We start from the raw sequence: 13,017 nt of genomic DNA on the forward strand, positions 1-13,017 counted from the left end.
GCTTAAGTAGAGTGGCTCGGGCATTTTATCGAACACGTCATGTGCATGAACTAGAGTGGCAAGAGCATGGCATGGTCACACTTCAACAACCAAAAAATAGGGGATATGGTGGGCACGGGTGAGGGTTTATATAGGCAACACTTTAGTCCCGGCTTTTGTCTAAAACCGAGACTAATAGCCTAACCTTTAGTCCCGGTTCTTGCCACGCCCCGGGACTAAAGCCCCTGCTTCCCACCTTCTGGTCTGCCGAAAAAGGGCCTTTAGTCCCGGGGCATGGCAAGAACCGGGACTAAAGGCCCCTGCTTCCCGCCTTCTGGTCTGCCGAAAAAGGGCCTTTAGTCCCGGGTCGTGGCTCCACCCGGGACTAAATGCTGTCTTTAGTCCCGGTTCGAGCCATGCACCGGGACTAAAGATCCACCTGTATAAGCGGAAGTTAGAAAATTTCCAACCCAAATCGTCCATTTCTCTTCTTCTTCCTCTCGTTCTCCTGCCCGGTACGGCACAACGACGAACTCGACGATGCCGTCAGGCTGCCCGCCGTCCTGCTCGCCGCCGCCTGCCGTCCTCCTCGCCGTCGCCGTCGTCCTGCTCGCCGCCGCCATCATCCTCGCCGCGCGCCGCCCTCCTCGCCGCGCGCCGCCCTCCTCCTCGCCGCGCGCCGTCAACACCTCCGGCCGGTAAGCCTCCCGCCCCCTCCTCCCCAACACTTCGGCCAGTAGAATAAAACGGAGAAGAAAAGAAGAAAAAGGATAAGAAAGGAAGAAAAAGGAGAAGAAAAGAAGAAAAAGGAGAAGAAAGGAAGAAAAAGGAGAAGAAAGGAAGAAAAAGGGAAGAAAAGAAGAAAAAGATTTTTTTTGTCATTTAATTCCTATTGGTATTAGGTTTGTGCTAGATTATTATGTTTAGTAATATGTAGAATTAGGAAAAAGGAAAATAAGGAGAGGAGGAGAAGAAAAGAAGAAAAAGGAGAATACGAAGAGGAGGAGAGGAGAAGAAGAGGAAAAATAGAAGAAGAGGAGAAGTAGAAGAAGAGAAAAAATTAGAAGATGAGGAGAGGAGAAGTAGAAGAAGAGAAGAGGAGAAGTAGTAGAATAAGAGGAGAAGTAGAAGTAGAAGAAGAAGTAGAAGAAGAGGAGAAATAGAAGAAGAATAAAAATTAGTTTAGGGTTACAAGAAGAAGAAATATTTTTCATGGTCATTTAGTTTTGCTATTGTATAGTGTATATGCTTAAGTGTTAATAGTGTTTCTTAGATTATTGCTTAATTTTGCTATTGTATATGCTTAAGTGTTAATAGTTTAATTTTGCTATTGTATATGCTTAAGTGTTAATAGTTTAATTTTGCTATTGTATATGCTTAAGTGTTAATAGTTTATTTTTAGCAAGAAAATCAATGGAACTAGTTTAATTTTGCTATTGTATATGCTTAAGTGTCCTGGACTGGGCTCCGCACGGCTGGTATTTTAGAGTTTAGGTTCTAGCCAAGACCCGGGACTAAAGGTCCTCCTATATAAAACAACACTTCAAAGTTTCCAACCCCTCTTATATAGTTTGGTAGTTTATTAGTTAATTAAGTGTCCGTTTTTTGCAGAACTATGGATCCACATATCAGGAACCTCGAAGAGGAAGAACTTCTCAAAGATATAATCAAAGACGGCCCCGACGTTGAACCAGCTGTATCTCTGTCATCATATCTAAACCCCTCCGGATATGGAATGGAGGTCGACCGACACGAAGATGAAGCCGATGGGGCAGGAGATAGGTCCAATGACGGAGAAGGTGATAGATCCAATGACGGAGAAGGTGATAGCTCCACTGATGGAGAAGCCGGTGGAGAAGCCGGTGAAGAAATTATAAAGTCCGGCGAGGTATACATATGAAGTTCGACAATCACTTGTAATATGTGAAAAATATTGGAGATAGCTCTATATTGTATACATATACATTCATTTGACGAATGTTTCTCCCTCTTAGGCCTCCACATCGAGCAAAGCTACGAAACGAGGCCCGACTAGAAAGTTGGATGCACGGACACATTACACCTTTGAGGTGATATTGCCTACGGGCGAACCCAAGCTTCCTAAGAATGTTGCTGACACATTCAAGAAGCAATGCGGAGTTCTCGTTAGGGATCACGTCCCGATCAGCGTTCGGGAGTGGAACAAGCGCAAAGGGGCAGCTGATAGTGACTATGTCGCCGAAAGGTACAAAGATAATCTTTGGAATAATGTCATGTCACATTTCAACCTGCGAGAATGTGAGAATGAAGACGCCGCAGACAAACTGAGGGCCAAAGTCAAGCAATGGACTCTAAAGAAGATGGCCGAACTATTCCGTAGCCGGAAGAAGAAGCTATGGAAAAACTATCTGAAGACAAAGAAAGTGCCAGTATTCGAGGGGTATCTAGCCAAGCAGGCGAATCACTGGAAGGCATTTCAAGAGTACAAGGAGTCAGAAGATGCCCACGCATTATCAGAAAAAAACAAGATAAATGCCGACAAGAAGAAATATCACCACAAGCTGGGGCCAGGGGGCTATGAGACTGCCATCCCAAAGTGGGATAAGAAAGAGCAAGATCTGCTAGATAAAGGCATCGTACCTGAACCACTCCATGATGAGTGGGAATTGAGAGCAAGAAATTGGTTCCTTGCGCATGGTGGTTCGTACGACGAAAAACAGGGGACCTCATCTGCACTGACGGTCTTAGGATACCCAGGGAGAATTGGAAAAGGATAATGAAAGAAATTAAGGAGGGAAAAAGAAAATTCACTGCAGATAGAGAGAACGATTTGCTCACACTGGTCCTCGGCAATGACGAACATGGAGGACGAACGCGAGGCTTCGGTCCTTCTTACCCGTGGTGGCTTGGGTTTGCCAGAGACCAAGACACTTACAGAAGCCGAGAGAGAGCAAAGAAGCAGCAGCAGGATGAGGAGAATGACAAGTTCAACCAGTTGCTTGCCAGGATTAACGAGCAACAGAAGCAGATTGATGAGCTTAGAGGAGTAGCGCGCCAGGAAGACCCTGCACTTGATATTACCGGCGCCCCATCTAAGCGGAAAAGCAGCGTGGCTGAATCTGAGGCCCCGCCCTACGATGCACGAAGAATGATAGAGGGCAGTCCCGGCTACCCCATGGATGGAATCAAGGAGTCAACATAATGTGAACTCCATCAGAAATTCAAGAACATATCCATGAAGGTGGCCTTCGGACAAGCTTTACCTTCTGGCCCTGATGCACGCTGGCATGCCCGTGAGATTCCAGCTGGCTTTGCTAAAGTCGGGGTGGATGAAATCCTGACGGGGTTTCATGATATGGAGCTCGACATAGCTGGACCCGAAGATGAGAGGACACTCGGAGAAGTACTGGGTGGAGTCATCCTATGGGACAAGAACTACATCAAGCTTCGAGGCTCGGCCCCAAGGACAACACCGCCTCCGAGTCATCGTAGGTCACCTACACCTCCATTACCTCCAAGCCCTCCACATGACGTCGGCCAGCACAACACGAGTCCATCTCGATCACCGCCGCCGGACATGGGTCGTCCGTCTCCGCCGTCGCCCGCTCCGGATACGAAGAGGGAGCGTGCCACCAAGAACGCTCCGTCGACGATTCCTAAGCGACGGAGCCCCCCAAAGCGCAAACGGTCGCCCCTCCCAAAGGTACATCATGCTAATCTTCCTATCAGACCTTATGATCGTACCCCCGAGGAAAACGCCAGGATAGCAAAGGAACATCATGATGCGCAGATGAAAAAGAAGGAACCCGAGCCCCGCCCGGAATACACCAAGAAGCAAATAGCATTTGCAAAATACTTCACGACCCTTCCATCACAGTATGACTTACACAATAAGCCTGATGACTATACATGCACATTGCAGAAGGAAGTGAAAAAGAGCAGATCACCTCCAAGCCCTCCACATGACGTCGGCCAGCACAACACGAGTCCATCTCGATCACCGTCGCCGGACTTGGGTCGTCCGTCTCCGCCGCCGCCCGCTCCAGATACTAAGCGGGAGCGTGCCACCAAGAACGCTCCGCCGATGATTCCTAAGCGACGGAGCCCCCCAAAGCGCAAACGGTCGCCCCTCCCAAAGGTACGTCATGCTAATCTTCCTATCAGACCTTATGACCGTACTCCCGAGGAAAACGCCACGATAGCAAAGGAACATCATGATGCGCAGATGAAAAAGAAGGAACCCGAGCCCCGCCTGGAATACACCGAGAAGCAAATAGCATTTGCAGAATACTTCACGACCCTTCCATCACAGTATGACTTACACCATAAGCCTGATGACTTTACACGCACATTGCAGAAGGAAGTGAAAAAGAGCAGATCACGTGCAAGTGCAAATGGGAGCTAATCAAGTTCAACTACAAGCAAGAAAAAATCAGACGTTCCTCAGCTTGGACAACAGGCCAAACAGTCGATCCCACCCCTCAAGGTGTTAACCGAGAATGTTCCCCCTCCGGTGCAGGGGCAAGCTTTTGAAATAGCAAAGGAGTGGGCGGCTGAATGTGGTGTCTCGGTTGAAGATTTGCTGGCTTCCCAAGACGACAGGATACCCAAGGCTGTGGTAGCCCCTAAGCCACAGTTTGTCATGGGAGAGCCTTTGGTCAGCAAAGATGATCTCCCAACAAATATGCGTTACTTGCATCAATGGTACTTAAGTGAATCAAAGAATGGGAGAACGATGATTGTGGTGAGTGTTCCACGGGAGTACTACGGCCGCCCCGAACAAATCCATATCGACTTTGATGAACTCTTCCAGATGTACAATGGCGACGCCCTCGACAAATCGCTTATGAGTTGCTATTGTGTGTAAGTTTTTCAATTTGTTGTCTACATATAACTTGTTTAGTTATTTCAATTCATTGTCTATATATAACTTGTACTCTATTATGCAGAAAGAAGATTCTGGATTGTAAAAGTAAGAACATCCTAAATATTGGGTTTATTGACCCAGATAAAATACATATAGTGATGCTAACTGATAAACCCAAGGAGACGGAGGAAAACCTTCTAAGGTTTCTAACAGATCAAAATTTATGTGACCACATACTGTTTCCATACAACTTCAGGTGAGGGTCTTTACTTTGTTGTGTCCATTCACTTATAAGTGTAATTGATAAGTTACTGACACACACACACATATATATATACATGTGCAGCTTCCATTGGATTCTGTTGGACATTCAAATTGATAAGGGAAGAGTTGATGCCTTCGACCCATTATCGAGACCCTTGGAACAGTTCCAAAGCCTGCAGGACATGCTCCAAGGGTAATTTCAATCATTCTTGCGCTCTGTCGGTCTCTTTCGATGATTTTCTGATATATCAATTAATGAAAAACTTAGCAAATCATTATCCTTGTCGGTCAGGGTTTGGAAGCGGTTCAAGTGCGTGACTCCCGGTAACTTTCCTGAGAAGCTGACCTTCAGAGCGGCTCAGGTAAGTAGTAGTATGATATACTTCTATTTTCAATACATTTATGATGCTAGATTATTATTTTGATTATATATATTCTATTCTCGTAAAGTGCGACCAGCAGCCACGGGGAACGCATCTATGCGGATACTATGTTTGCGAGACCATTCGCACGTTTACCTCTGAGCACAAGGATCACAGATTCGACGTAAGCAATGAACATTCACACCTCTATTTTTACCCGTCATTCTTTGTTATCATGATTGATATTCATATTCATCTCCTCTTCTTATATAGTACACGGCCATGACGACGAAGGTCCTACCAGAGCAACGCGCGATTGCTGTTGCAGAGGAGCTTGCGACCTTTCCGAAGACGGAAGCTATAGATGACAAAGGACGATTTAGTGTAGCTAGGGGCCATTACTGATGTTCGTCCATGTAATCGAATAGACGGGCTCTAGTCCCGATAATTCAGATCTCCATATAATTGTATATATATGCTCACTTGTAAGATAAGTTAATCTCCCGAACACCTAAACCCTAAAACCCTAAAACCCAAAAATAATTTCATTCAAAAATAAACCCAAAAATAAGCAAAATCTGAAACTCTTTAGTCCCGGCCCGTGTAACGAACCGGGACTAAAGGTCCTGCCCCTGGGGCACTACGAGGCGCCCACGTGGAGCACCATTAGTCCCGGCTTGTAACAGGGCCGGGACTAAAGGTTAGGCCTTTAGTCCCGCCCCTTTAGTCCCGGTTGGTAAACCGAGACTAAAGCCCCTTACGGGCCGGGGCTAAAGGCCCCGTCCCCACTAGTGCCTCCGCAATCTGGCATAGGCGCCTGGATTACCCTGGCGCACAGTCCCTCTCCACTTTTGCAAAAGAGTTTCTTCCCGATTGCAATAAGCCTCCTACACCTTCATGTACCGCCTGTCAACTAGGAAGGCAACCTCGTTTACCTTTTTCTTCTTCGTTTAGTAAAACTTGTGCCCCGTTTGATCTCATTCATTGTGATCTGTGGACATCCCCTATTGTAAGCTTCTCTGGATATCAATATTATCTTGTTGTATTGGACGACTTTACTCACTACTCCTGGTCATTCCCGCTGCGTAACAAATCCGACACATCCCCTACCCTACAACATTTCTTATCCTTTGTCCATACACAATATAACGTCGTCATCAAAGCCATGCAATGCGATAACGGCGACGAGTTCATCAACCATACTCTCCGCGCGTTCTTCTCATCCAACGGCATCGCCTACCGCTTTTCCTGCCCACACACCTCTCCTCAGAACGGCAAAGCCGAGCGTCTCATACGCACAACAAACGACATCGTCCGTCCCCTCCTCTTTCAGGCCAACCTCACACCACAATTCTGGGTTGAAGCTCTCCATACAGCCACCTATCTCCTAAACCGACGACCCTCCCGTGCCATTGCGGACCACACGCCATACTTCCTTCTTCACGGTGTACACCCCTCTTAAGACCACCTCCGTGTATTTGGTTGCCTTTGCTTTCCACACACCACCGCAACAATACCACATAAACTTTCTCCCCGTGCCGCTCGTTGCGTCTTCCTCGGCTACCCCCTCGAACATAAGGGGTATCGCTGTTTCGACTTAGCCACTCGTCGCGTTATCGTTTCTGGCCACGTCGTCTTTGACAAATCCTGTTTCCCGTACACCCCTCCACCAGATCCTTGGTCCGCAGAAAATCCCAGCGGGCGTATCCCACCTACCCCCCTTTCCGTTACAGCACCAGATCCAACGACCTCGCCCGCCAATCCGTCGCCTCCGTCAGATCCACCTCCCTCGGTCACCTCCCCATGCACGTCGCGCCAACCGTGTCGCCACGCCCACGCGCCCTCACCAGCTCCCACGCGTCCGACAGCCTCGGATCACGCACCAGCCGGCAGCTCCCGCCCCACCACCCCACCTACAGATTCGGGCGCCACCAATCATAGCTCTCCTCCCGCACTGACCGCGGCTGCTAATTCTCCTACGCCCGCATCTTCCTCACTCCGCGCGCCTCGCCAATCAATCACTTCTGCCGCTGACCCACACCACATCCTCCTCGGGATCCCCACCGCCATGCACACCACCTCGCCCGCTCTCGCGACGTGCGCACCGAGTTGCACCAACCAAAAATTCCCACCCCATGGCCACCCGTTCCAAAACTGGCTTCTCCATGCCCCGTCGCCTCTTTTTGGCCGACACTACCACCACTGCGATCTCACCCATTCCTCCAACCTACAAATCCACCCTCAAAGATCCCCATTGGCGCCAGGCTATGCAAGATGAATACAATGCTCTAATGAATAACTCTAGATGGTCTTTGGTGCCTAAGCCTGCAGGTGTGAATGTGGTTACCGGCAAGTGGATTTTTCGGCACAAGTTTAACATGGATGGCTCCCTGGCTCGCTACAAGGCCAGATGGGTGCTTCGCGGTTTCACCCAACGTGAAGGCGTCGACTACGACGAAACCTTGAGCCCCGTTGTCAAACCAGCAACCATTCGGGTCGTCCTCGGTCTTGCCACCTCCCACTCTTGGCCAATCCATCAACTTGACGTCAAGAACGCTTTTCTTCACGGTGAGCTCAATGAAACCGTATTCTGCTCTCAACCAGCCGGCTTTGTCGACCCAACCTCTCCAGATCATGTTTGCCGCCTCCACAAATCCCTATATGGCCTCAAACAAGCTCCTTGCACCTGGTTTCTACGGTTCCAAGCTTTTTTACTCTTCATCGGCTTCCACGCCTCCAAGAGTGACACGTCCCTCTTCATACTACACCGCGGCGCCTCCATTGCCTACCTGCTCATTTATGTCGATGACATAATACTCACCGCCAACACTACCACCACCCTTACCACCATCATCTCCTCTCTCAAGTCTGAGTTTGCCATGACCGACATGGGTCCTCTCCACCATTTCCTAGGCATCAACGTGACACCCACCGCGTCTGGTCTCTTTCTCAGCCAACAACAATACACACTTGAAGTCCTTGAGCGTGCTGACATGTTAAATTGCAAACCGGTCTCTACTCCGGTTGACACCAGCTCCAAGTTGTCCCTTTCCCACGGTCGTGTTCTCTCCAATCCCACATACTATCGGAGTCTCGCGGGGGCTCTTCAGTACCTCACCCTAACACGTCCCGACATCTCCTATGTCGTGCAACAAGTCTGCTTGTTCATGCACGAACCACGCGACACACATATGCAGCTCATCAAGCATATCCTGCGCTACCTCCAAGGCACTTCACACTTCGGTTTGCAGCTCTACGATCCTCTTCCTTGGATCTTGTCGCCTACACTGTCGCCGACTGGGCTGGTTGCCCGGACACACGGAAATCCACCTTCGGGTTCTGTGTTTTCCTTGGATCCAACCTCGTCTCCTGGTCCTCCAAACGACAAGCAACCGTCTCCCGTTCCAGCGCCGAAGCCGAATACTGAGGTGTAGCCAACTGTGTTGCTGAATCTTGCTGGTTACGCCAACTCCTCACCGAGCTTCGTCACCCCCCGACACGTGCCACTGTGGTCTATTGTGACAACATCAGCGCATCATACCTCTCCTCCAACCCGGTACAACATCAACGTACCAAACATATCGAGATAGACCTACACTTTGTCCGTGATCGTGTCGCCATGGGAGATGTCCGCGTCCTTCACGTGCCATCCACATCTCAGTTCGCGGATGTCTTCACCAAGGGTCTACCGTCGCTGGTGTTCCACGAGTTTCGGTCCAGCCTCAACATCCACGGTCATGGAGTTCCGGCTGAGGGGGGGTGTTGAACTGCATGTAACACTTATCTGTAACAACCGTTGGTTAGTCATGCCTAGCTTCTAGGAGGAGTAACGCCCACTCCTCACGTGTGTGTATATAAGGCATGCACATTGTAACCTCAAACTATCAGTGAATATTATCTCGTTCTACTAAATGGACAATAAACTTCCCCTCTCAATAAGATCATACACGAGGAATTTGCACTGAGAGTGGGAGCAGAAGCCACACAACTTACGATACATCGATGTCTGATTTTTGTTAACACTTCAATCTCAGCGTGGAAGGTGCCATCGTCGTTATATTCTTCCATTGAGTGGAGGAGCTTGACAGCAAACTTAATCCCGCCTTCAAGCTGAACTCTGAAGACAGATCCGTATCCTCCGACGCCAATGCAATATTTCTCATCGAAATTTTCTGTTGCACCAACTATGTCTTCAAATGCGATCTTCCCATCAAAATTCCATATAGAAAGTATATCACCAGATTTTCTTTGGCCCATACTTTTTACACACTTTTTTCTCCGACAAACAACCGTTATGGTTGCTATTGAGAGGCAAGCCAAGGAAAAGGGTGCAAAAAAAGCAAGAAGTGCCATACGTGGATGTTTTCTGCTTTGGTGTTCCAGGTCGAGCTTCGGTGTTTTACATGGACTTAAGACATATGAATCACCACATAAATCAATATTATGGTCAAGTGAGATCAAGGTTGCAGTGATTGATGGACCTCTGCCAGCCAAACTCTTATATGATAAATTCAGCCTAAACAGTTGGTAAAGAACAGAAAAAGTCACCGGGATGGCACCACTTAAATTGTTTTTATTCAAATCAAGCTCGTATAGGTTAGCAAGATAACCAAGTTCTTGTGGTATCTGTCCTGTCAATAAGTTGTCTCATAAGAGTATTGACGGGGAGGCCCAGGGAAAAACAAATCCCTCGCGTCGCCCCCGCCCTGGGCGACTCGGGGGCTTCCAACCGTAGGCGCCGCCGCCCCCCTTTCTTCCTCCCCTCCTCGCCGCCGCCCCCCTTTCTTCCTCCCCTCCTCGCCGCCGCCCCCCTTTCTTCCTCCCCTCCTCGCCGCCGCCAGGTGAAACCCGTGTGGTAGACGGCGGCGGCGGGGGGACTCCCTCTCCAGGCTCCCCTTCCTCCGCGGGCGGCGGATCTAGGCGGTTGACGACGATGTCCTGTGGCGATCGTGGTCGGGCGCGAGAGGCCAGGCCTCGGCGAGCGGTGGCGGGGAGCGGGGCGCTCGGCGGCGGCCCTCGGCAGGCCGTGGTGGCCGCTGGGCTAGCGACGGTGCTCCGGCGTGTGCAGGCGGTGGTGGCCCCTGTGCGTGGTTGGCGGCTCCCTCTTTTACCCGGACGGCGCGGGGGGTGGCGGCGTCTGCGGCGGCGGTCCTTGCTGGATGCTGGTGGCCATGGTGTTGCTTGTCCTCGACCCCGATTTACTCCGATCTGCAGCGGATCCGCCCCTTGATGGCTTCTTGTTGGTCTTGGGTGCTGGCCTTGCAGATCCGGTGGTTGGAAGGGTTTCGGGGGAGTCCCTTGGCCGGTGCGGCGGCAACTCCGAAGGCAGCCCCTTTGGCTGTTGTTCCCCTTGTTGGAGGCTTCGGAGAGGATCCCCTTCCTTCCACCCCTCCCAGGAGCTCAGGTGAAAACCTCAGATCCCCTTGTTCCAAGTGACGACGACACCGCGGTGGCGTTTTCCTTCTTGAAGGCGTTGCTCGGGGGCAGCTCAAGTGGCGGCGGTTAGATGTCGGCGCATTTTGGTCAGCTTCATCTTGGAGGCTGTGACGTCAGCGACGCTCGTCTGGTGGAGCAACGACATTGCTGTTTTGCGTCATCAGGCTCGGGATGCTCCGGGGGAAACCCTACATCTGGGTCTTCCTGGATCGGACGATTATGGCGTTTTATCGCCTTCCCTCCTGGGGGCATCGTTTTGAAGCAAGTGATGGCTGGAGGAATGGTGGAGCGGTGCTTCATCTCACACATTGATGGCGGCGGATATCGGCGGCATGGCGTTGTGGGGACTCGGCGACCGACGCATGGAGATGGACTCGCGCAGGAGGAGGTAGCTGTCTGGCGTCATGGTGACGTCGATGGCAGAGTGGCTACACAAGGTAGAAGCCTCAATATCTGCTCTGAAGACGGACCAGTGGAAGATGGCGGCGACAGCACACGAGTGCGTCAGATCGGTTTTGTGCCCTACACCCGGTATATGGCAGATGGCTCGACCGGCTCTGTTGGGGCTCCCGGTTTTTGATGTTAGGATTAGGTAACTGGTTTGGGTATGTGGCCCAGCTAGCACCCCTTCATCATATAGATAGGAGTAGTGACAGCTGTTGCAAAGTTGGCGGATTCAGACATATTGTTGTAATACTTTGTAAGGTCCTCGAGAGTAATCAATAAAATGACCGCATGCATCTCGCAGATGCAGAGGCCCGGGGGTCATCCTCCTTTTTTTTTTTAAAGTAATGCCGATAAGGAGCGACAATGTCCTATCTGAGGTGGAATGTTTCCTAAAATTTGATTACTTCTTAGATCCAGATATACGAGATGAACAGGAGAACCTAACTCTGGCGGTAATAGGCCATTAAACTGATTGTTCGAAAGATCAATGGACTCTAAACTTGTTAGATTTCCTATGCTACCAATGGAACCCGTGATCCGATTGTTCGAAAGATACAGGAACTCCAAACTTGCTAGATTTCCTATGCTTCCAATGGAACCTATGATTCGATGTTGGAAAGATCCGGATGTGAGAGATTAATAAGAGATCCAATTTGTGATGGTAATAGGCCATCAAGTTGATTGGATCCAAGCTTCAGCGTTGTTAGAGAGGCTAATTTCAAAATGGCGGAAGGGAAGGAACCATTTATTTGATTGTTGGAAAGATCTAAGTATCGTAAACTCGTCGCATTTCCTAAGGCCCGGGAGATAGTTGAAACTGAGGTCCAAATGGACAAGATGGGGCAAGTCTGCAAAGTGTAGACTGTCCAACCTGACTTGAAGGTAACAGTACCCAAGCGAAATGTTGGACACAGCTAAGGCAGCATCACCATGGTCACGGTCACGTGGCACAGCTTTGCTGCAGTCAACGCCGGTCCAGTTACAGGGGCTGCTTCCCTTTGTCCATGAGTCCAGGAGATCAATAGGATAATAGAATAGGTTAGATTTCCACTGGAGAAGTGCCTCCGCTTGCCGATCCAGTGAAGAATGAGTAGAATTTGAGGCGGAAGAAAGGCATGGCAAGGCGAGCAGGAAGAGCAGCAGCTCCAAGGCAAGGAGAAGGCTCATGTTGACCTGCAGGACTAGTTCTTAAGTGAAGCTCCAGAGCACACACATTATTATATACTACATATACATGGATAATTATTATATACTACATATACATGGATATATAGTCCGCTGATGCCGTTGATTGTTGAAGAGAAAGTGATTGGGAGGCTTGCCGTGTAGACCATGCTCGGCCAGGTTGTGGACCGCGTGCAAGACCTTCCAACTTTCTGCTCCACTGCCGAGTTAAAGAAAGAACTGAATGAAGACCAGCACTGCCGAGTCCTGATCGACAGAGATTTATTGGGCCAATGTTGATTGACCGCAACCTGTAATTAAATTATCCATTGAATCGCACTATTAAGAGAATGCGACTAGACTGAATTGGAGGAAGCCGCGTGCTCCCACTGCCACCTGCTCGCGGTCGTGGCACCTCCCTGTTAACAACCAATTACAGTGGGGAAATTTCAGAGGAAGGTGGGGAACAGGGGATGAAGAAGAACAGTAACTCACGCACTGCTGGCCGAAGCCGCCGAC

General features: G+C 49.7%; 1 protein-coding gene across 1 annotated transcript; it reads right to left on the reverse strand.

The window, feature by feature from the left end:
• Window positions 1-8,733: 8,733 nt before the first annotated feature.
• LOC123395919 (probable leucine-rich repeat receptor-like protein kinase At1g35710) lies at window positions 8,734-12,501 on the reverse strand. Its single transcript, XM_045090948.1, has 5 exons — window positions 12,227-12,501; window positions 11,676-11,968; window positions 10,770-10,778; window positions 9,445-10,097; window positions 8,734-8,874 (listed from the first exon to the last, which is right to left on the reverse strand). The coding sequence occupies exons 1-5, from the start codon at window positions 12,499-12,501 to the stop codon at window positions 8,734-8,736; spliced, it is 1,371 nt and encodes a 456-aa protein (XP_044946883.1).
• Between the last annotated feature and the right edge of the window lie 516 nt (window positions 12,502-13,017).

This window comes from Hordeum vulgare, chromosome 1H (assembly GCF_904849725.1).
Source record: "Hordeum vulgare subsp. vulgare chromosome 1H, MorexV3_pseudomolecules_assembly, whole genome shotgun sequence".
Taxonomy (NCBI): domain Eukaryota; kingdom Viridiplantae; phylum Streptophyta; class Magnoliopsida; order Poales; family Poaceae; genus Hordeum; species Hordeum vulgare.